Here is a 24192-nt window from a genome sequence, read left to right on the forward strand (position 1 = left end):
TTCTAATTGTCAGAGCCGCACTACTCCGGCTGAAAAGAGAGACTCCACGTCTGGAAACTTCGATAACATTCTGGGCTTTCTTACGTGTATTTCCAGACTCGTCTCTCTCTTTCTTCTACCCTCCTCCTTACCTTTTAATTCCCCCGTCAACTCCTACTGATATACTTGCAATGCAAAATACACCTACTGTCTGAAAGCAAAAGTTAATTATTCATACGCCAACCTTTTCTTCTCATTCTTCACAAACACTTGTACACAGAACAAGGGAAGTGAAATGGGTGTGGACTATTACAAAATCTTGCAGGTGGATAAAAGTGCGAAGGATGAAGATTTAAAGAAAGCTTATAGAAAGCTGGCGATGAAATGGCATCCTGACAAGAACCCCAACAACAAGAAGGAAGCTGAGGCCAAATTCAAACAGATTTCAGAAGCCTATGAGGTAGTTTACCGACAACATGCAACACACTCCTCTGTTTAATTCCTCTTCAAATTTAATTTCTTTCTTTAGCTTACTAAAGGGCATCCGCACGACATTGGTGGTGTCTTTGAATTGTCTAATAATTTCATTCTCTTAGCTATACTTTTGTTACTGAATTCTGTCTATTTCATTTGGGTTTGAATGTTTCTTGATATGAATGTTCTCATTTCGGAGAAAAGTGCCAACATTTCTGTCTTCAGGATTGCTTTTGTTGACTAATTAATAATGCCACCTCCTTCAGAGTGCTCATGGCATTGAAATTTGATCATGTACCATAGGTTCAGGATTTGGCTCTCTGTTTGTTGAAAATCATTCACAACAATGATTCTAGACCACATAAAAATCTACTCTTGGCTGACGTCGATATGTCTGCTTTTCATTTCAAAGACAAGGATCCATCTGTGATTCTGTGTGATTGAATAAGATATTGATCTAGTTGATTCTTTGGGTTTAGGTATTAAGCGATCCTGAAAAGAGGGCCATCTATGATCAGTATGGGGAAGAAGGCCTAAAAGGGCAAGTGCCGCCACCTGGTGCTGGTGGGCCTGGCGGGGCGACGTTCTTCCAGACTGGAGATGGACCAAATGTGTTCAGATTCAATCCCAGAAATGCAAATGATATTTTTGATGAAGCTTTCGGTCCGACGTCCTTCCAGACTGGAGATGGACCAAATGTGTTCAGATTCAATCCCAGAAATACAAATGATATTTTTGATGAATTTTTCGGTTTTTCGACTCCATTTGGTGGGATGGGAGGTGCTGTTGGCATGAATGGTGGTGGTACAAGGTTTCCTAGTTCAATGTTTGGAGATGATATATTTAGTTCATTTGGAGAGGGTAGAACCATGAATTCGGTTCCTAGGAAAGCACCGCCAATCGAGCAAAATTTGCCTTGCAGTCTCGAAGAGCTTTACAAGGGAACTACCAAGAAGATGAAGATTTCAAGAGAAATAGCTGATGCAAGTGGGTAAGTGTTAATCTAGGCATTCATCATAATGTTGCTAAAAGTCATATTTTATGTTGCCAGCATATCTTTCGTGATCAACAACTCAGTTGCTTCTGTTGATGGTCGGGGTTTATGTCATAGTAACTTAGGCTTATCCTATGGCTTATGCCTGAAGTTGTGCATCCCTAAAAGAGCATTGCATGGAAAAAACTCTCTATCTTGAATACCTATGCTACAGATGTTCAGCTAGAATTGATGTTTTCGTAGTTTATAATTGTGATTCCTCTCTGGTTGGTGCTATTGTGCGTCTTAACAGCTGATGTTATTCTTCTGCAGGAAGACGTTACCAGTACAGGAGATTCTGACCATTGACATCAGGCCTGGATGGAAGAAAGGAACTAAGATTACATTTCCAGAGAAGGGGAATGAACAACCAAATGTTATTCCTTCAGATCTGGTATTCATAATTGATGAAAAACCACACAGTGTGTTCAAAAGAGATGGCAATGATCTTGTTGTCACACAGAAGATATCACTTGCTGAAGCATTGACGGGGTACACAGTCCATCTTACGACGTTGGATGGGAGGAAATTAACTGTACCTATCAACGCTCCCATTCATCCTGATTATGAAGAAGTCGTCCCAAGAGAAGGGATGCCTATTCGCCAAGAGCCCTCAAAGAGGGGTAATCTCAGGATCAAGTTCAACATCAAGTTCCCAACCGGGTTGACGGCTGAGCAAAAGTCGGGAATCAAGAAGTTGCTTTCTCCTTGAGATTGCGCTCCACATCTTCCTTTTGTCCATTCTTCCTACCCCTGCCCTTCTCTCTTTGTACCTTTGTATGATTGCATTGCTTGCACGCTCCACTCGAGTTAAAAAGCAAAATGCAATGTATGAGGCAGAAGATAGTGTAATATATCTATCGGGTTTTTGGTATCTTTCTTAGCGGTAGTTTGAAAGGGTCGCGAGCTACCTAGTACTGCAACAAACCTTGTATTGAAAGGGGAAGACAATTTTAGGGTCATAGATGATGCCTTGATGTTATGCACAAAGAATGTGTACATGAGGTGATGACAGTCGACAGGTTAAAAGTGTAAAATGAGAGTCAATCATTGGCTAGTTTTCTTGCTCTGGGGCTTTCAAATTCTGCTGGTTGGAAGGGGGAACTACTAAATGTGCGTGTATGGTGCCACCTGATTGCTAGCTTTCAGTTGATTTGTTTCGCCTCGTGTCTTTCTTCCAAACTGTGTATTTGATGAAAGATGTGCAAAAGGTGATCTGACGATGATTTGGACGTCAAAGACATCAAATGCAGCAGCATTTCTGCATTCCTAGGTACTACCACCTACAAAGCTGGACAAAGAAAATGGTAATTAGGAAAGCAAGGATTATCGAAACTTGCTCAGACTGATGCAACTGAACAGAGAGCAATCTATTCACATCCTGACAGGATAAACCACGCACGCCTAACTAAATTTTTTCATTGTTCTGACTTGTTTGAAACGTCCTTTGCGAAGTAGCAGATTTTTAGTAGCATATATTTCTTTTGAGGATTGTCAATGAGAGGAGAAACCAGCATTCTTCGATAACATGGTTAATAGTTATGTTGATTTCAAATTCATCCACTAATAAATGAATTTTAAATGGATATCTAATTAAACTCATTTAATTAGTGGATATCCAATCACCTAATTTTTACGCTAATGGGCTGCCAAACACTCGGGTACTAATTAAGCTTTAGTATTGATGTACGTTCTTGTAACCAGACCGACACTCTCGGTTAGATTTACTATTGCTTTACGGTTATACACAATAGAAAGAACAAAAAAAACCTAAATCTGCCCTCATCAAAGAATACAAAAGAATTTAAAAGAATGTGACCGAGGAGGACCTTTCTGATCTACAACCGTCCGTCAGACTGGCCACCTCCCTAATTAGGTCACCAAAATTTGTTAACCTCAATCACTGTAATCTCCAGACACCAAGGAGTCGGAGCCTTCATCATCAACATTATCGTCGCCCTGTCTATCAGAATCATAATCATTTATGCCTATATCTCCTTCACCATCTTCATCACCGCCATTATCATCCTCACTATCATCCCCCTCCTCGTCACTCATTTCCATCACTTCACTGTTTCTGTGAGGAGCAACAGTAAAACCAGCGTCCCATTTTCCGAAATCATATCTAGTTTCAGCTGCATTGTCATCCGAATCAACACCGTCATCCGTGCTGTTACTGTTGTCTTCCGTCTCTCCGACGTTTTTATTTACAACTCTCTCTGCACCAGCTGTGTGTCTTGGTAATCCTGACACAATTCTAATGCTGCCCCTATCACCTAAACGACCTGGCAACGTCTCCTCAGAGAATTTTTTCTCAGTCCTCCTCTTCCTAACAGTTCTGCGACCTCGTCCATGTTTGTGTCCATATGATCTCTCTCCCTGCCGCATTAGAACCTCGGTCAATGTCCCACCATGTTTTAAACTTCGTCTTCCGGATTCCGATACAGATCCAGCAAATCCTTTCGGCCACCTTCCACGAGGACGACCACTTCCCCGCCCACGAATGACTTGCTTATGATCAGAGCTGCCAGATGCATTGCCTGTATAGTCCCAAGTTTCTTCTTTCAGCTGCTGTTTATCCCGCTTCGAATCCGTTGTTGGAACTTTTTGAGTATCCCCTGTATTTGAATATTTTGAGGGAACCTTCTGTGCGTCGACAAAACACTACAAAAAGTGAGTATACAACAACTTCCAGCAAACCGAGAACTAACTCTGACAAAATACTGACATGAATAGTTCAAAACATGAGGTAGTCCAAAGCTCAAAAGGTAAAATGTGGAAGGACGCAGAAAAGATAAGGGAAGATAACTCAACTATCAAATTCTCCACTTTCTTTTCATCAGGAAGCTTGGGCTTCTCATGTTGACCGTGTAAAATTGAAGTGTCAAGCTCCAATAACCTGAGAGCCACAGCAGAAGTGGTTTGCGGTATCCAAGGAAGTTGAGAAACTGATCCACGATGAGCAAAATCATAGCCAGAAACTTTTGATGAGGCACAATAACACAACAACTCCTCTGTTGTCTCAAAACTTGATGATAAATAATCACGTTTTATGGCACCCTCAAATTGTGTCAGAATCTGCACAAAAGATGTACCCTTTCAGAAACCATATTTTATCCCACAGGGAATTTAAAATACCAAGCTTCAAAACTAAACATTACATGCCATACTGGCACTGCAACTTGCTATTGGTTAAACAGAGTACTATACGATGAAACTGCAACAAGACATTCACCGAATTAATAGCATCCAGAACTGTACATTGAATGATTCCTGGTTCAGTAGAATATCAGGACCAAAGATGAAATCAATTTTCAAAAAATAACTACTTTTTTCTGGACAGACAAATTCCAGTATCACATTTATGGATCCATCTATAAAGTTAAAAAATCTGAACTTGATCTTTCATCTTTTGCTTCCAGGAATTTTAGTAGAAAGAATAAAGCAGATTCAACAGTTAGCAATTAGTCAGCCTTGTTTGACTAAGTCCTCAAGTAGTTTAGATGAAGTTCTCAGCGGAAAGTTTTCAACAACCTGTAAGAGATCATCAGTGCGTGATGCATTTAGAAGCTTTGCGGCCCAGATCTTCCTCAAGTCTCCTGTCCAAGAAGATTGAAGGGCATTGTGTGGAACAGAAGCCTAACATAAAGAACATCAAATTTTTAATGCAATAAGAAAGACCTGTAAAAGAGTCAATCAACAATGCAGAGACTAACAAGAGCAAATTTGTACATGTTAAGACACACTAATCATTCTCACCTCAAGGGAATTTAACAACACCTTGATCAACCGGATTCTGAGAGGATGAGAAGAATTTGAATCACCGAAATTCAATGGCTCAACTTTCACTTTTTCTTCATGAATTGTCTGTTCGACTAAGCCTTCTTTATTACCAACCTTACTGGTTGTATGGCAGGAATGGCCATGGCACTCTACATTCATGTAAGAATCAAAACAGAGGTGGCATGTTCCTAATAGCGGTGTGCACCTATTCTTTCCATAAGTCAAGGAACGCAAAACAGAGGAATTGAAGCATTCCCTCCACATCCAAATTTGAAAATCTTCATACCTTTTCAGTGCATTCTCTCTCTCTGTTTCATTTCTCCCTAACTCAATTTTGAATGAGGATGACGGTTCCAATGAATCGGAGTTCATACCACACACTGTACTACTTGGACTGTCAAGACCAGAATTACAACCTGGACTAGAACTTACTTCAGCAAGTTCGTCTCCAGTTTTCATTCCTTCTTTCCCTTCAATACAATTAAATGACAAATTCTTCCGGACACGTTCACGGAAAGGAACCTCAATCTTCTGCAACATTATATGCAGATGAGATTCCCTAATGCCACGCATATCCAACGATGTGGATAGTGCATCAAACGCCTGCGTATATCAGACAAATGTAAAAGTCAATCAACGGAAAATGCTTTGCCTAAGGTGGCCAATTGCATTGGTGCTTAAAACGTGATTAACATAACAAAATATTATTAACCTCTTGCCTTCTAAGAAACCAGTCTTACAATAACACAAACAAATTTTTTTCCCCTTTTTGGGTAGGTATAACACAAACAAATTGACACAAAGCATTTCTTCTTTATACGATCTTTCCCTTAAAATTTGTCCCTATTCAATTAAATGTCATCATTTATGTCTGTGAACATGCAATGTAATGTACCAAAATGCATTCTCAAAATCTCAAATACTGCTTTACACACAACAGATGCCACTCTCCTTTGTGACAATTAACAGAAAGGCATTCGGATATTTTGACTTACTATCACCACCAGAGATAATCCCACAAAATTGAGAATAACAGAATTCATGAAAAAAATACATCATATTTCCCTGTTTGGCAAATGCTAAATTGCATTGCAAACCCACCCACCCAGCACCCCCCAAGAATCTAAAGAAAAAGAAACAAAGAGTAACGTGTGGGAGAGAAGTATGAAAAGCAATAGACAGGAAAATGGAAACTTCAAGTCAGAAGGTAAAAGCCCCTTACAATCTAGTATGTGCAAAAGACAGAAAATAGAATTAGCAACCCACCCCGACCAAAAGCAACATAACAACCAAGAGATAAGAATCCTAATGCTGAATAAACAAACAAGTTGGAAACACATTTCCCCACTCAGGAAGAAGAAGCGGTGGGGAAGAAGACAATAACATTAATCCTACCTCTTCAGAATCCAATAGCCTCCAAAAGCCATCAGGAGATTCCACAAAAATCCTACCAGAACCAGGATCATGGCTTGAAGGAGACGCAACAAATAGCCAATAACGGTTACGCCTTCTATCTGAGCCAAGAGGTAGGGACCTGTAAACATACATCTCTTCTGCTATATGTCCAATAAAAGCTTTCATCTGCATGCGTGACCTCTCTGCTGTGAAATTGTTTTGCTGGATTGAGTTACTAATCTGGGCAAAAGAAGCGTCATTGGTGAAAGAACTCTTTTCTATGGCAAGAGTGTCAACGTGATTATGAGCATTGTCCACCCCACCAGCAGGCTCATCCTTCTCCATGAGATCTAGTGATGCTTCACCATTTCTATTATCGACTAAACCTAATGGGCTTTGGCTGCCCTCCATGGCAGTAGCACCATAATTAGATTCACTAAACTTAGTTATAATCTCTTCTTTCATGCGCCTCTTATCCAACTGTGCTTCAGTCCACATCTGCTTCTTGATCGCATTGGCTGCATCCAGTCGATCCTGCAAGATTATCATCAGCCAACATTAACCTCATTTCTTTCTATGAAGCTGCTAAGGATATTACAAAATGGTCAGATATATGACCTCAAGGATTACACGGATAGAATTCCCTTCGTTTGCAATGCCAACCAAGATAACAACAGCATTGAGGCGCTCCTCCACAGATAATTCAGAGTATTCTCCTTCAGTAAGTCCTTGAACCCATGGCTCCCCAGACCTACTTTCATCAATCTCAGCTGCCTGGTCAGAATTACTTACTCCTGCAGCTTTATCAAAAACCAGTAGATCATCAATATACTTAGTGGAGAATCCATGTTAACCAACAGAGAATACAGGAATATTACAAAGCATCAACAAGTAAAATAACAAATCTCTATTACCATCAGAACCAAATTCATTTTCTACAGCGATGTCATCCGAAAGGATATCCTTTCCATTCCCAGAGCAAGTTCCAGCTTCATTGCAACCCTCACCAATTTTGTTTGCCTCGGATGGAGTACCCAAATCATCAACTTCTGGACCCTCAGCCACATCACAATCAGAATCATCATCTCTTTCTTCATCCTCAGCGTTTTGCCCTGTTAAAACACCATTCACAAATCTCTGTATCTTCTCCCTTGCTGCTGAAATTATAGCCTCAGCATCAGCAGGGTCCTTCCTATAAGCAGGTCGCACATTATAGGTTGAAGGAGCAATTCTTTCAAAAAGTATTGGGTCCCTTGACAGGGCAACGGAAATAGATGCCTCCGGTGTCTTGCTTGTTGTTAGATCACGAAGTCCAGATTTCTTCGCACACATCAACAAAAATAATAATAATCAGCACCAGAAGACAAGGGCAAACAGAATCGGAAAACTTCCATAGCCCCATGGCAACACTTTAACAGCTTTAACTAACGTTTACCTGAATCTTGTCTGCAAGCTCTAAAACATTCAATCCCTTGCTTCCCTCAAGGGCAAGCACATGGTAAGCAGCAAATTTCACCGTTCCAGGAGTTAACCGATGCCTAGATTTGCGCTGAAGGGAAAACCCTTTTTCTTGCATAATTGCAACAGCATTTTCAGCTGCTGATCCATTTCGAAGAGTAGAAACTATGTCCTCACAACCTTTGGTCTGTTCGGAGAAAGAATCACAGAAAAATCTATAATACAATCCCAGAATTCATTAAAAAGCCAAAAAAGAAATTATTTGTAGCATTTAATATGACCCTTCTTTTTCTTCTCTTGTCCTTGGGGTGGGGTGGCAGGGGAAGCCTGAAATTAGTGTTATTTCAGTTATGGCTACTCTCTGATGGTCATACATGGGGATAGGAAGGAAGCAAACACCTATATGCAAATAATACAGTCAACTAAACCTTCTCAGTGATTTACAGCCACAAGGAACGGAATTTACATGAGTTACAGACATAATAATGGGGATTTACTCTGTACAAATTCACTGTCTTGAACAAAAACTCCAATCCCCAAAAAGGGATCAATGGATTCAAAACAATCATCTTTGGAGCTTGAACATTATCTTTACATGCATGCAAAAACTGTATAATAACGATAACAGGTAAGTTGTGAAGACATACCTCACTGTCATTCAAGCCCCCACGTTCTGTACTCTTTTTCTTGAGTTGTGGACCAAATCCAGCTGAAAGTGCAAATTGCCGCAAAATTTCAGGCCACGTAAGTGGATTCAAGTGCTTCTGCCAAGTACGTATGTCAAAACCCCAAACATATGCCTGCTTTGTGGAGATAATCAAAATGAGCCTCATCATTACAACTAAATATTCAAAATTGAGCTCAAGAAAATGCAAAGTTTAAGTCTCTGCAGCAGTAATTACCCCTTCAACTATGTGGGGATGTCCGCCTTCAGGATTAACAGCACTATACTGATTTGTTCCAGGCCCACCAGACGGTGTTCTTACAACATCTTCGATATCTTTTATGATCATTCTCAAAAGAGCAATGTGTATCTCACCCAGCAGCCTTGAATCCTGGAAGCGTAAAAGCAACACGAATTTATGAACAGACTTTCCCTCCCAGTGAGATGGTTAATGACCCAAAAAAAAACACTTGAAAAGTAAAACCTGAGAGAATTTAAGAAATTATCGCTTAACCAGGATTGCCTACAGAAAACCAAAGGATTCAAAACTCACATAATCATGTAAAGCCTGGATAAATTCATCAAGGGTAAAGGGCCAAAGTCCTAGAACATCAGCAAAAGTAATGCAGAATCTCCAAACCTGCAAAGGAAAACAAAACATTAAAACTCAAAATAAAGTGTGCTACAGTGAACCAAAGACGAGATCTGGTTCAACCTTTACATATCTGAATTCTTCCCAAATACATTAAAAAGAAAAACCAAAATATATTGTAAAAAATGCAAATAACAAATGGCCTAGAGAAAAGTCTCACACAACCCAGATAAAATATCCAAGCTAACAAACTTAATCTATAAAGCTTTCAAAGCTCAAAAATCTACAGCATGCATAATGTCATTGATACAATACCAGCTTGAGCCAAATACACAGATAGGCAGTAATACTAGGAGAATCCAAGAACAATAGACATACAATTTCAGCAGCAGCAGCAACAAGAGTGACATCATCCAATTATGCTTGATATTTAACTAAAATAATGATCAAGTAAATAACAAACAAACCAACAAATCCCAACACTAAAAAGACACGCAAAAACATCAAATAAGGATCAGAAAGTACATAATTACTGAAAGGTCTAAGAACAAAACATCAAGCTAAAATATAAAAAATATGAATTTAGGATAAAATCCCAATCATCATAGAAAGTAAAGGAAAACCAGTCACCAACACATACCATGAGTAGTTTCCCCACATTGTCCTCTGAATCAATCCAAGGTCGAACAGCAAAAGGCTTCTTCAATTTCACAGACTCAGGAGGAAATTTACATAAAGATTCTGAAACATAAAAACATTTATCTCAGCAGGTAAAATTTTCAAATTAACAACCCAGAAATGATAAGTGAAGAAAATTTTAACAAAGAAACAGAAACAAGTCATAGAATTAGCAAAACTATGACTACATTCATCCAGTTAAGCCAAGGACCTATTGTAAGATTTCTACTAAAAAATTCAGCAGAGAGCTGCAAGATAAAACAAAGATCCCATGGGACTTGTTCCTAGGAGGCACACCTCGGAATGACTCAAGGCCTTGCAACGTGTCATAATCAAGAGATACTATCGAGGGTAATCCTTTGCTACTAGCAGCCAACTCCATTAATTCTAACCGCTCATCCTCAATTAGCTCCAGAGACTCTTTAGCAATTCTACGGGCTGCTGCCCTCTCCATTGCAGCTTTTTGTCTTGCTGCTTCCTTCTCTCTCCGAAGCTCTTCTTTCTGCTTCTTCCTCTCAGCCTAAAGAACATAATAAAGAGCAGATGTTGGTTTTTCTATGCCTAATGTCATAAAAAGCTAAGCTGGAAAGCATAATAAAACTTACCCGCAAAAGTTCCTTCTGCATAAACTTCTCTCTTCGTTCCATCTCACGTTTCTCTTCACGCTGACATCTTTCCTCCTTCCTTTGCTGCTCTCTCATCATCCTCAGTTCTTCTTTCTTTCTTTCACGGTCTTGTTTTTCCATTTCCTTCTTCATTTGTTCCTCTCTCTTTAAGAAGAAAGCAATAAGTCAATTTTAAATGAATTACTCCATTATTTATACCTAACTTCCATTGGATTCTAGTGGAAAATAGTTGAAAATATTATTTAAAAAAATTTAAATTTGAAACCTTTCTCCTTAAAAGATCTTGCTTCTCTAGCTCTTTCCTAATCCTTTTTTCCTGGGATTGAACTTCCCGTTCAATTCTGGCTTCATCACTCTGCAAGGGGTTATCATGCATTAAAAGTGTCTAAAGCCTTCGTCAAACAAAAGTTCTAAAGACTATAAAATACATAAACTTTACAGTACCTTGCGCTTCCGCTCCATCTGCATAACATCTTCATTATTTGAAATGAAGGCATCATGCGTCGGAGGCGAAGGCAAATGTCCCTGCCTGCCTTGCTGAGACAATATGCTAGCACTTGATGCCTGACCTTCCAGACCATAATCCCTAGACAAATGTCCATTTCCTTGCATTAATGGCAAGGTTTTGCCAGCTGGACCAGCAACTGGTGAATCATAGAGGTAAGGAGGGGCAACTTGTCCATAAGCATCAGATCTAATCTTAGGCTCAGCAGATTCTTGGTGACTACTGGGTACAGCCTGCAACACAGCCAATTCCAAAATTAACCAGACACTAGTAGTAAATTTGCTTTGTTCAACAGAAATAAAATCTGCAAAAAAGAAGTGCTTCCCTCCCAACACACACCCCCCCCCCCAAAAAAAAATCCCAACAAAAAAAAAGAGCATCTAATAATGATAACAAAACTACCCATCAAAATCTATTTCAGGTTGGAAATCATAAACTATTACGCCAATTTTGCAACTCTTAGAACCCCCAAAAGTACACATCTGGAAAGCTCATCTCAAGATAACATGACTCAATGGTTAGTCATTATAGATAATGTAAAACTTGAGTGCTGTTGATTCTACAACTTCTAAATGTACTCAAATCCACAAATCTGTGGCTAACACTCACAGAGGTATGAAACTAGATCTTCATGTGCAATGAGTTGTTTAAGCAAGATATTATCGCTGCTCAGTCAATAACTCACAAAATCCAGATTTTTCAAGTATGTAATTATTCTGACATATTTTCTCATAGATAAAGAGCAAAATCATTGTTATTGGTAATAGAATTAGCAATGTAAAAAAAAAATAGCCACACAAACCAAACTGAGAGAAAATTTCTGAAAATAATGTGTTGAGAAGCAATCACGAAAGAGGAAACATTTGAGTCAATCAAGATCTACCACAAGTTCGAAATTTTTGTGCAGAAGAGTGGAGAACCACATGAAATTCAGGTTTAATTGCAAATGCAATATGGAATTTGCAAAATAAAAGTTTCGAATAAAATGAAAGAGAGAACAAACTTTGATTTGCTTCGTGTCATATGAACCATATGGCTTGTTATCATAAGAATGCCTGTACCGCTCCCGATGCTCAGCTGTCACTGATCCACATGTGACATCACAAGTTAGTATAACATGTTACAAACTGAAACTCAAGAAGCAAAGAACCTATCTTCCAAGTTATGCAACCCTTGCTGAGCAGTTTTAAATAATAAAGCATATTCTTTTTTATCCCCAGATCATACATATAATGGCCAGATGGAGACAAATATGCAGAGAAGCTTTGCACAAATTTATGCCACAGAGACACTCACAAATATATGGGCCAGCATCTTGCAATGCAATGTGTTACATTGTTTTCATTTAGCAGTATATCCATAACTTTTATAACAATAGATCCTTGGATGCCACCTCAAAGGAGAAATTTTTGGCTTTTCTTTAATACCTTGTGGATATGTGTGCATCATCTTATTCCCATTTTCAGATATATATATATATACATATACATATAACCAACCATAAACATATGCAAAAATGCAGAATAAACATGGAGGCCAGCCAATTCAGGAAACAAATCCCCAAAGTATTGACAGACTTGACAACTGCAGCATAATCATACCCACTGAAAAATGTCAGGCCTAATTGTTCCAATCGAAACCACATGCATATAAGGCTCCGTGTCCTTGCAAAATACTACATATCAGCAAGTCACACCAAAAATGCATAAAGATTCATACCAATGGGTGCCCCAAAGGCACCAGGAGGCAATTCATCAAACTCCACGCCAAGAATTGGGCCATCTTCCCGTAATGGTTCTCCCAATTGTGCCTCTACACAAGCAATTACCCTGCGCTCCAATACAGTCCTAGGTGATTCAAAATATCTTATTGGCACCATTGGCATTTCATCCCCATTATCAAATTCGCTGGATCCTGACCCCGAACTTGACAAATTCTCACTACCGGGCTCAGCCATCATCATTTCATCCCGAGGTGAGTCCATCAAACCCCTTTTCCCAACTGAACCAGTGGCAGATCGTGGTTTCATTGCTGCCATTCCTGCTGCCTCCTTCTTGTCTTTCAATCTCCTGTGACAAAACCACATTTGCAACTGCCTGTCTGTTAAACCCAGCTTTTCCATTAGCACTGCTCTCGTCGCCTCTGATGGGTAAGTCTCATCTGCAGAGGCCAACAAATATAAGCAGCAAACAACACCAATCCACACCAATCCACAATTACAGAGTACAGCATCTATCCACTAACACTTCATAATTATACACCTCCCAACGCAAAGCAATTTCAAAATCCACCCCGAAGTTCACACACCTAAACACTCAATTTCAGAGCAAAGTACAAGTAACACGCTTAGAAACCAGAATTACCGTTCACTTCACAAAAAATTAGAAAATCTGAAAACTAAATCCACAAATTCACAGACACTCGATGAAGAAAAAGCAACCTTTATACACCTAGAGACACATAAACACCAACGCTGGCATCTGTTCCTACGTATAACCATAATTACTACTACATAGATATCAAGAAATTTAACAACATTAACAACAAATCAAAAAAAAAAATTTGAAGAATCAAAATCAAAGAAAAAAACACATTCAAACAAAAGGAAAATTGCAAAATTTCTGGAAACAAACAAACAAAAGAAACATACTTTCATAGGTTTTCTCGAGGACTTCCAATTGAAAAGGGGTCTTCATCTGACGTTTAGGCTTCTTCTGCCCCTCGGATGGACTCTGATTCAAATTCCTATTACTATTACCCTCTCCATCGGAACCCGCATCCATTGCCGCTCAACCAAAAAGAAACAAAACCCTAGAAATCAATCGGCCGTCTCCTCCAAAAAAATAAAAAAAACTAGGGCTAATCCTAATCCCAATTCTTTATCCTTCTAAACAAAAATCTATACCTTTCTTGCTCTCTGAATCTAACAAGAGAGCGAAGGAAGCAGGAAGAAGAAATCAGGGCGGAAATCAACCGAACCCATGAGATTGGGATGCATAAATATGACAAGGATAACAACAACAAGAATAAAAATAAAAATTGCAAAATTGAAAAATAATCAAAACGGCAGGAATAATATAAGGATAGAGATAGAAACAGGGACGGGTGGGATTGCGGAGAATAAAGAGAGAGAAACAACAAACGAAGATAATTATGAGCGAAGAATGAGATTGAAGAAAGAAAGAATATTACTACTCCTCCTTCTACTACTACTCCTTCTACTGCTTCTAATAATAAAAAAGTAAAATCACAATCAATACTAAAAAGAGAAGAGGAATAGTAATAGTTGAAGAAGGTATCGTTAACGTTGTAGGCATAGTTGTTGGTTCTAACTTTGTCTAGAACAAATTCCATTGCGTTATTTTGGGGGTTTTTAATTTCCAACTCAACTCGGTGGTGTTTTTTTTCCCTTTTCTTTTTATTGATGCGTGGGAAAGTTTTAACTTGGGATTGATTTTGGGGTTTGGGGGGTTTTCTTAATTTGTTACTAGTATTTTTGGTAGTTTGCGTCTCGAACAATGCAAGCGGCAAATAAGAAGGGCGCTGCGGTGTTTTCCTTTTTCTTTTTTCTTTTTTCTTTTTTTTGCTTTAAAATCAATTTTGATTGATTTGATTTGATTCATGTGGGGGGTTTGCGAGCGGGTGTTTTGGTTTTGGATTTTTTTATTTTTATTTTTTTTGCTTTTAGTTAATTTTTGGTTTTTTTTTTTTTTTTGGGGAATTTTTGTTGGGTGTGATGAGAAAATGGGAAAAGTTGAGGAGCTTTAAATATGTTTATTTTTTTTCTGGGTTTTTTGGTACTTTTGAGTTTCTTATTTTGACTTGCGTGATCTTTCGTTTCTTGGCTTCGAATCTGTTTTTAGTGGAAACGATGATCTGATTGAAGGGTGTGTGGTTTTTGTTTAAGTGGGCTCCACTCCCTTTTGGGCTGCCCTTGACTCAGTCCTGATCGGGCTGGTTCGATTGACCCGAAATTGGGCTTCAATTGACCCTCTTGTTTAATGCTTTATTTGGTGTGCATTTTCTTGATTTTTTTGTAAAAAATTACTATAGCGATTTAATATATGTGAGATAAAAAGTAATTGAAAAATATGTTCACAAAAAAAAAATGATACAGTATTTTCTATCAAAAAATTATCCCAAATAATCTCTTTTCCGAACACACTCTATAATGTCTCCCAGGTACTTGAAATGCTTGTCCCACAAAAGTCTTTGTAAAAATTTTCTTCATCTGTTACGAGGAGTCTGACCTTTAGAAGATGTCTATACAAAAGTAATTTGAGGTGATATTCATAAACTTTTGGGACCATTGAGGTTATTTTTATAGGCATAACAAATGTCAATCGACGTCAATGTGACTTTTTCATCAACAAATTCAATACTGAATTTCCTGGTGAGTTCCTTTTTCTACGGGCAGTCGAAGGATGAAGATGTGGAAGATTATTAATAAAGCAATTAGGATTTAGGACCAACACTCATTCAGAGGCAGAAAAGAACTATAATAATAATTTACTCAAGCAAATAATTTATGCAATTCTCTAAAACATTTTACCAGAACATGTACTGTATCATGTGTTATTTCTTCATGTACTGCATGATTAGGGTATGCTTCATATTCATTTGTTAGAATTATTACAAATAAAAATGGAATGCCATTAACAAAAAATCATGGCCCACCCATTTCAATTTCCAAATTCATATCTATATAATGGTAAGTAGTAATTACATGGCCAATTAAGTCCGAACTCATGGGTACTCTGATTCATATTCACGGAAGCATCCAATTGAGTCCATAGAAACAATCGCCATAGAGCAAATTAAAAGCTCGTACATTTTTCTGGGAATTTTTGTGAAAAAACATAATATAACACTTTTTTTTAGGATGCAAAGTCTATGAGTTAAAACAATACGCATGAAAGGAATACTCTTCAAATGCCCAAAGTTCTTTCGTAGAAAAGAAGGCCTTGTACAAAATAGAACTCTATTAACATACAAATTCTGGCTTCCTTTCCGAGCTTGTCATCATAGAGTTGGTAACAAGAGACAAAACACATTATTCCCAGGTGATATCAAATCAGCAATTGTCTGAACTCTAGATAAAAGATAATTCATTGGAAAACTAACTACGAACGATTGATGATTTCAATTTTAGCAGTTTAGGTGAAAGAAAATTATTCTACACCATCTTTTCTCCCATCTCCACATTCTTTGCTCCGCCACTCCCTTTATGCCCGCTGCCCTCAAGCTGCTTTTCCTTTCTGAACATTGAAAACAACGAATAAGCATAGATAAACAATTATGTGCTTCCAGTAACCTTATTTTGTTCATATTCTGTAACAACAAAAAAAAATTTATTTTCTGACTCAATCATTGTCTCTCGTATTAACCTTAGAATCATGAACGACCAAAGTTGTGAAACTAAAAGATATATCAAAAGTTGTGCCAGTAGGAAATCAATCCGCACTTTCTAGCATGTATGCACGTATGTTCATCCTACTGATGCCTATGTTTGAATGGTACTGTTGGACTCACTCGTTTCTCTTCTTCCATCTGGGCCTTAATGTAGGAGTAAATCGCAACTCCAGCAATTGCAATTACAGTTCCAATACCAGTTTGTGTGGAAATCTTGTTACCTGCATTTACCCATCAAAGTTAAGTTTTGGCCATGACATTTACTTAAGAGGATCAAGTAAGGCCAAGTTTGTGCTTATAAATTACCAAAGACCAAGATTGTGAAACCAATCACAAAGACACGTTTCAACACATTTCCAACTGCATGAGTGAGCGGTGCCACTCTCTCAAGGGTGTTTGTTGCTATCTGGAAGTGAAAAAGAAAACCAAACAGTTATTCCTCATCAGAGAAAGGATAATCGTAATACAAAGCAGAAAATCAATGGTTTGCTACTTGCTAGCTTGGACAGCCCAAAATCAAAATTTATACCTGATTGTATAGGTGGTAAAACATTCCCACCCAAAAGAGATCTGAGATGAACTTTGTCAGTCCCACTTTGGCAATTGCATCACTAAACCCAGTCTTAACCAGCGTAGGCCCCTCAAGCTGTTAACAATATAACAGGGTTAAAGGGAGCAAGAAAAGGGGTATATATGATGAAACAAATGCTTCCATTGTTCTCTAGTTATAGATGAACTCACGATTATGGCTGGTGGTATGCAGAAAATAAGCGCAATGATGGAAATGTAGGCATACAAATTAGTACTGTCCATATCAGTCTGCAAAAAATGAAGCAGTTCTTATCAAACAACCCCAAGATAAGAACACTAATTGGCTTCCTGCTTTACGAGCAAGTTGCCGTCTAAATTAGAGGCATATCAAGAAACACAACCATAGCTTTCTTCGAATATATGCTCCTGTAGGTGAAGGAAATGTTAGAAATCATAGCACTGATGAACCCAGTCCAGTTGAAAGACAGCTCAGTCAGTGATGCCATTGACACACCTGCGCCAAACCATAACTTAGATTTCAAGTGATAAGAAAAAGTTGCATAGCTCTAACCTCATATCTTTGAATATTCCAAGTCAAGAGACGGAACAAATGAAAAATTCTAAGGACAATATGATCCATTCCTAACCCATTTCAGAGACTTTAGTACTCTCTACTGAATCCACATGCTTTAGTGTAATCTGTAACATTGACTTGGTTGGGAAAGAAGTGATAGTTGACCATTAAACAGGTTCAATGACCTGAACAACTCACACTAAACATCTGGCTTCCAAAGCACAGAATGACCATTCAAGTCAAGAGCAGAGCTTACCAAGGACAACTGGAGCCAATGACAGCCACAGCGTTAAGGGTATCTGTTGCCCAAGTACAAACTGAGAAGCAGCAGCATTGAAGAAAGGCTCAAGTGCTAAGACAAAATAAAACAAAACCGACAAAAAGAGATCAAAACAAAGAAATTCATTCAAGAAACAACTGAAAATCCCATGTAATATAATATGTGTTTAATATTAAATATCACCTTTAATGGTATGGGTAAAGGAGACAGCAACTGCTGCAAATGAAACATTGCTCATTATGTGGCCTATTCCATGACAAATAGCAACAGGAATGAGGAGCTTCAGGAGGTTCGAGTCAATAGGCTGCAAGCACAGTGCAATACTTAATTATGAGAAAATTTGGAAGCAAAATTTACATTAAATTTATCTTCAATCAGTGGCAGCAAGTGTTCCATAATAAAAAATTTGAATGCAGATTGTGATAATACAACCATCCATAAACATGATCAAACAGTGCAAGATGGAAGCAGATTAATGAACATATGATCAAACAGTGCAAGATGGAATGCAAATTGTGAATGCATTCAATTATTTTTGTTCCTGATAGGCTATCAAGAGAAAATAGCATCTTCTGTGGCATAGTTCTTAAACAAGTAGTTACTAGTTAGAGACACCAATATATCAATTCAATCCGTAGTCTAGCGAATTATGCCAATAAGAGTTAATTGGTTAAAGGACAAATTTTGATACATTAACGAAACTCTATTTTAGTTTACACTTATCAACGTAAACCCAAAGATAAAATTTAAAACAAAAGACATGGGTAATGAGGACTTGTTTCCCATAAAAAAAATACGAAAACAACTAGAAATACCAAGAAATCACAGTAATTAAGGTTATAATCACAAATTCAATGAAATATACAAATATTATTGCTACTGTCACAAAAATTACGAACCATATTACGTTCTTTCTATGAATATTTACATAAAGTAAGTAAAAAAGAGAGAACTTTCTTGAAAATGAGGACCAGTATGAATTTGTGAGCGACCCCGGATATTTAAATTAAAAAAAAAAAAAGAGTAACTAACAGAAAGAGATGATAGACTAAATTTTTCAATGCCATTTATAGTACGACAATATCAAAAAAATTAAATCAAGTTACTAGCAACAATTAATTTTTTTCTGGTCATAAATCAAAAACTTTAAACGGGTGGATCACTTACAGCTCTCTTAGGAAGTCCCACGCCCCAGCTCACCAAGCAGTACACCACCCCAACAAACAAATGTATAACCGAGACGAAACTGGTTAATTAAAAAATGTTAATGCCCAAATTAATTTTTTTTTTTTAAAAAAAGAAGAAGAAAAGAAAGAAATAAAGAACTGCTAGATCAATTAAATTATGCAGAAAGTAACTATTGACTAACAAAGTACAAGAATAATTAAAGAATGGAGATTAAAATAATTCAAGCTACAAAATACTACGTACTAAGGATAAGGGAAGTAATTGTAGATCTTCTTGTTGAGAATATTGAATATCACGTTGAGGAGATACCTACAAAAGTCGAGAACAATTAAGCCATTTCACCAGGAGCAGTTGACTGTTAAAAAAATCACGAGCAGTTAGTTAAACATGCGCGGGCACTCCCGGCGCACGTTAGAGTAGCGTACCACATGAAGAAGAAAAAACCGGTGACAAGAGCCGGGTATTTCTGCAAGAATCCCACCTTAGCTTCCCTGCAGGCGGTAAAATCGGGTCAGAATAGAAGCAACTGGATGCAATTCGGGTCGGGTTAACGGGTTTGGGGAAATATTATTAGGAAAACGGACCTCACCCGCCGGAATCGCTGCCCTCGGCCGGAGAAGAAGCAGCAGTGCGACAAGGACGGAGGAGAGTCTCCCGTTTTGTCACCGGAGATAGTGCCGTCGCCGGCGAAGCTTCGAACAGAATACCTGGGCGGAGTTGTCTTCCCCAAACTAAGTTCCCGCCATCTGCAACGGCTCCGGTGGTGGGTCGAGTAGTGGGGAAGCAGGCGGCGACGGGGGAGGTAGTGGTGGTGGTGAGCCTCCGCAGCCGTGGAAGGCCGTGAATTGTGGTGGAGCCGGAGAGTACGCGAGACTCCATAACGTTTACAGTGAGAAAGAAAGAAAGAGAATGTATCCTTGTTGTCGAGTGATGGAAGATGATTAATGAGAGTTTTTTGTGAGTTGAAGTGTGTAAGGAGGGGTGGGGTCTAACATGCGCCGAGGGGGTGTTATTTCGCGCGGGGAGAAGATGGAAGATGAGCGATATTTAAGTGGTTGCTGTCAGGTGACGAATGAGCGGTCCTCATAATTTGGATTTTCTCTTGGGCTTCAAAATTAAAATAGAATATCCATTTGCCTTTTTACTACAAATAACAGCTGTCTTATTTTTATTGCTGTTTAAAGAACTTTTTTTTTCTATAAATTAATAAAGTAGCCAGCTGCAGTTGTTTTTTAAAATCAATTGATTCTTTACGACGAGTACTTTTCTTTATTTAAAGGATTACCCTATAATTTTTAGAGTTGTGCTGTACTAGTACTATTTGTATGCCTTTAGAGTTTTTTCAATGACTGTCAATTGAACACTTGTTATTGTATTTAATTTGCGTAAAAGTTATTATATGAATGCATAGATTCAAATTCATTGTCTAGAATAGGGGTGCAAATGAGCCGAACTCGAGTCGACTTTTGGCTAATCAAGCCGAGCTCGAGTTAATTTTGTGAAGCTCGAACTCGACGAGCTCAAAATATCAAACTCGAGCTCGAGCTTAAAAAATAAAAAAATAATTATTATTATTTTATTTTTAAAAAATAAAAAATAAATATTTATTTTTAAAAATGAATAAAATAATAATTTTTTAACAAATAATAAAATATTATGGATATATATGTAATTTTACTATTAAAATAAAAAATATATATATGTATAATTGAGCTCGCGAGCCAACGAGTTTAATGTTTTTGAGCTCGACCTCGAGATCGACTTAATTAGCTCGAGCTCGATATTGACGAGTTCGAGTCGAGCTCGTATTCGAGCCACTCGCGATTCTATCGCGAACGGCTCGATTCGTGAAACACCCCTAGTCTAGATTAGTATTTAAGCACTTTCCCTATTTATTCAAAAAAATTTCATAAGACTAAAAGCTTGAGACTTCTCTAAATGAGTAGCTATTTGGTACAAGTGACAAGTTAAACCCTTCTTTTATTACTCTTTACTTCAAGATTTTGATTTTTTTACCTGAAAATAAAGTTGTTATTTTCTCCCACATTACCATCTATTCCAGAGACAAATGTATTTGGTTTAACGAATTATTGGAAGGACAATTTTAGACTACAAATTTAGGAGATGATTGTGAAAAGTGAATGTCATTATAGTCTGATGATGCTTTAGCAAGCTAAATAAATACACTTTGTCTTATACATGTTCTATTTTTTATGATCACATTTTTCAATTATTTTTTTATCTCACATGTATTAAATTGTTACAGTACATTTTTCTATAAAATTTTCAAAAAATAGCAATTCAAACTAGACCGATTTTATTGTCATAATTATGCAATCTCTTGTGTAGCTTAGAGCTCCTTGAGTATCTTTCTTATACAAGATTAATGAAATCCCATAACAAGGAGCCTGTTACAATAAAAAATATGCAGAATTTGGTAACAATCATTGTATTTTTCAAACAATCCCACTTAAAACTCAAGAAACATATTTGGTGATTTAGCTTTCTAAATTTAGTCATAATGCAAGTGGCTTGGTCGATGATTTAGGAATATATCTTTCATACAAAGTTAAAAATAAAAAATAATTAAAAGATACCGAGCGATAAATCTGTAAAGGGATAATTTCACAAATCTCCCTTGAGATATATGACAATTGCGGATAGTACCTCCACATTTAAAAAATTACACCTACCTCCCTTCATGATGTAAAATGACAAAAGTAACTTAATTGCTTACTCAAATTACTCAAATGAAGTGATGCAATTTTAAAATTAAAGTTAACAAATCATTAAGAGAGAGAGAGAGAGAGAAATAAAGGAAAGCAAGAGTAATAGATCCTTTCTTGTTCTTACCACTCAAATCATCTAAATCCAATATTACATAATGTTGCATTAAATTGGAAAAGAATTGTAAATTCCTACAAAATTGGGGTTACATACTCAATTGGTACACAATATATTTTTTGATTCAACCATGTGAATGCTTTTTCATCTAAAGGAAGAGATATGAATTTCATAGATAATTTTCTTAAAGTATGTAGCAATATATCAAGTTCAAAATTACACAGGAATTTTATTTCTAAGGGGAAAAATTGCCTAAGGCCTGTATAGGATTATCAATGAGGATATTTTGCTTACATCGGCAAAGTTAACCCAACCTATTTTTTAAGGGAGGTTTATTTAATATTTTATATCTAGAGGGTACTCTCTGTAATCATTATAAACCATAGGGGAGGTTTGTGAAATTATCCCATCTGTAAGAGATCGAGGGTATCAAATGGCCGTCCACAAGACAGACGAATAATTGAAGGCATGGCCTAAAGTGTGCATGATTGGTTTATACGAGAAAATGACGAAATAGGAAGAGTAAAAGCTTGGACTTTCATTTCAAGAATTTGCAAATTGAAATGTACGAGTAGGAGATTGGGTTAAGAACCAACTGCTCTGGTGGCCATCGAAAATGTTTTAAAACTCTACTTGAGTTTGAGTATAGATCAAATAATCAAATCTCTTGGCTGATCTCTTGACCTGAATTTTTTTGGAGATTTGGTCAGCGTGTGCATAGGCACTCATTTGGGTCGATGATAGTTCAATCCCCTTTAGGATTGTTAATAAGGTCAAATCAGCCTGAATTCGGCTCGAGAAAAAGCTTGATGAACTCGACCTTTTAGTGAGTTAGTTTGAGTGTGAATCTAAAAAATAGGTCTGAATTAAATATGAGTCGAACTTGAACCGCATTAGGTTCAAACCCGATATAGGTTCGACATTTAAATTACCTATATATATAACGATATATATAATGTTTATATTTTGATATTATATATAATTATATATCCAAATATATTATTACTAAATACTAAATATATACAAATTATAAAATACAAATACATCTGAAAACTCTTCTACTAGCTTTCTTAATAGTCAATACTGGTAATGCATAACTAAAACTTTAACTTTTTTTATTGGTTAAGTAAATTTTTGTATTGGTATAATATTGGTTGATTTTTTTTTTGTCTAGAAATATAAATTATCAAACATATTTGGATTCAAGTCATAAAGTTACGAAGAACTTCTAATATTTGAAGATTTATTGACTTATGATTGCATGTTTTATTACTGTTTTTCATGTATTTTAAAAGAATTAGATATAAATATTATTGAAAAATACTTGATTTACGTACTTTTTAAAATCTATTACTTGTTCATGTTTAGTTTTGTTTTGTAGTCTTGTGAATGTTAAATTAGTCTTACAACTCAATAGTTATAGTAATTACATTAAGAAAATTGAGGAGCAAGAAGTGAATTTGGGCAAAACCCGAATAAGGTTTAAAATCCGAATATTTTGTGTGTTGAGTATAATTATTACATTTATTAACCCGAACCTCACGGCTTGAAATCCGAAAGTGTTATAAATTAAATAAGTTAAGTATGAACTTACGAAAGCCCGACTCATATGGGCTGATTGACAGGTCTAGTCCCCTCCCAAGTTCTTTTCGGATGCATCTGTTTGGATCAGTGGTGGTTTAATTTTTTCTAAATTTTTCTTGAACTTTTTCAGGTTCCTCCTCCCCTAGTATAGAGTAGGAGTGGGTCTAAAATAAATTCAACCATGTTCGAAAAAAAAAAAAGAGTCGGAGATTGGGTTGAGGAGCTGGTTTTGGATTGTGGAGGGACCTTATCTTATCCTCAACCAAGAGCGAGAGGTTTGTATGGAAGGCCTCGTCCTGTCCAATCCTTTTTTAGCTCCCATTTTCAGCACCCTTATCAACACCTCCTCAAATTTTCCCCTTGGAATTGGAATTGTGATGCCCCACAACGCTCACCAGTCACCATTAGCTGGGATGATGAAATTGTTCAGACTAGACTTTGTTAACAAAAGGAAATGGCTACTTCACGAACTAGCTCATGAAAATTCACTATTCGGACTACAGACCTGATTTTTTTTTAAAAAAAATTTCTGCACGCCATTCTCAATCTAATTGTTAGACACATATTCGAAATGTGAAGCTGACAGTGAGAA

The 24192-nt window shown here is 37.2% G+C and overlaps 3 protein-coding genes across 4 annotated transcripts; 1 reads left to right on the forward strand and 2 right to left on the reverse strand.

The window, feature by feature from the left end:
* Positions 1 to 72: 72 nt before the first annotated feature.
* On the forward strand, positions 73 to 2634 carry LOC113761833 (dnaJ homolog subfamily B member 13-like). Its single transcript, XM_027304983.1, has 3 exons — positions 73 to 439; positions 933 to 1444; positions 1760 to 2634. The coding sequence occupies exons 1-3, from the start codon at positions 275 to 277 to the stop codon at positions 2196 to 2198; spliced, it is 1116 nt and encodes a 371-aa protein (XP_027160784.1). The 5' UTR covers positions 73 to 274; the 3' UTR covers positions 2199 to 2634.
* A 499-nt stretch (positions 2635 to 3133) lies between these two features.
* LOC113760861 (homeobox-DDT domain protein RLT1) lies at positions 3134 to 14558 on the reverse strand. Of its 2 annotated transcripts, none has more exons than XM_027303598.1 (19): positions 13838 to 14558; positions 12907 to 13347; positions 12191 to 12270; positions 11127 to 11420; positions 10948 to 11037; positions 10662 to 10826; positions 10354 to 10576; positions 10019 to 10119; positions 9340 to 9426; positions 9025 to 9177; positions 8770 to 8922; positions 8100 to 8309; positions 7579 to 7984; positions 7283 to 7458; positions 6665 to 7198; positions 5246 to 5872; positions 5021 to 5125; positions 4301 to 4564; positions 3134 to 4132 (listed from the first exon to the last, which is right to left on the reverse strand). In XM_027303598.1, the coding sequence occupies exons 1-19, from the start codon at positions 13968 to 13970 to the stop codon at positions 3383 to 3385; spliced, it is 4992 nt and encodes a 1663-aa protein (XP_027159399.1). In that variant the 5' UTR covers positions 13971 to 14558; the 3' UTR covers positions 3134 to 3382. The 2 variants fall into 2 exon arrangements, with proteins under 2 accessions (XP_027159399.1, XP_027159398.1); XM_027303597.1 differs by having other exon boundaries at positions 7283 to 7464.
* Positions 14559 to 16085: 1527 nt separating this feature from the next.
* Positions 16086 to 20190, reverse strand: LOC113760431 (triose phosphate/phosphate translocator, chloroplastic). The gene is made up of 12 exons (XM_027303000.1): positions 19762 to 20190; positions 19598 to 19663; positions 19416 to 19481; positions 19152 to 19230; positions 18168 to 18288; positions 17961 to 18056; positions 17532 to 17644; positions 17341 to 17418; positions 17129 to 17245; positions 16906 to 17005; positions 16720 to 16820; positions 16086 to 16445 (listed from the first exon to the last, which is right to left on the reverse strand). The coding sequence occupies exons 1-12, from the start codon at positions 20049 to 20051 to the stop codon at positions 16428 to 16430; spliced, it is 1245 nt and encodes a 414-aa protein (XP_027158801.1). The 5' UTR covers positions 20052 to 20190; the 3' UTR covers positions 16086 to 16427.
* Between the last annotated feature and the right edge of the window lie 4002 nt (positions 20191 to 24192).

This window comes from Coffea eugenioides, chromosome 2 (genome assembly GCF_003713205.1).
Source record: "Coffea eugenioides isolate CCC68of chromosome 2, Ceug_1.0, whole genome shotgun sequence".
In the NCBI taxonomy this organism is placed as follows: Eukaryota; Viridiplantae; Streptophyta; class Magnoliopsida; order Gentianales; family Rubiaceae; genus Coffea; species Coffea eugenioides.

What these genes read in the sequence shown, in the direction of transcription:
- LOC113761833 (XM_027304983.1), top strand. Translation starts at nt 275, where the DNA reads ATGGGTGTGGACTATTACAAAATCTTGCAGGTGGATAAAAGTGCGAAG. An exon ending in AGATTTCAGAAGCCTATGAG is followed by an intron (nt 440 to 932) that starts GTAGTTTACCGA and finishes CTTTGGGTTTAG; the next exon opens with GTATTAAGCGATCCTGAAAA. An exon ending in GAAATAGCTGATGCAAGTGG is followed by an intron (nt 1,445 to 1,759) that starts GTAAGTGTTAAT and finishes ATTCTTCTGCAG; the next exon opens with GAAGACGTTACCAGTACAGG.
- LOC113760861 (XM_027303597.1), bottom strand. Translation starts at nt 13,970, where the DNA reads ATGGATGCGGGTTCCGATGGAGAGGGTAATAGTAATAGGAATTTGAAT. An exon ending in TGCCTTTGGGGCACCCATTG is followed by an intron (nt 12,271 to 12,906) that starts GTATGAATCTTT and finishes CATGTGGATCAG; the next exon opens with TGACAGCTGAGCATCGGGAG. An exon ending in TGCAGAAGGAACTTTTGCGG is followed by an intron (nt 10,577 to 10,661) that starts GTAAGTTTTATT and finishes TATGTTCTTTAG; the next exon opens with GCTGAGAGGAAGAAGCAGAA.
- LOC113760431 (XM_027303000.1), bottom strand. Translation starts at nt 20,051, where the DNA reads ATGGAGTCTCGCGTACTCTCCGGCTCCACCACAATTCACGGCCTTCCA. An exon ending in GGTTTTTTCTTCTTCATGTG is followed by an intron (nt 19,482 to 19,597) that starts GTACGCTACTCT and finishes CGACTTTTGTAG; the next exon opens with GTATCTCCTCAACGTGATAT. An exon ending in TATATTCGAAGAAAGCTATG is followed by an intron (nt 17,419 to 17,531) that starts GTTGTGTTTCTT and finishes CATTTTTTGCAG; the next exon opens with ACTGATATGGACAGTACTAA.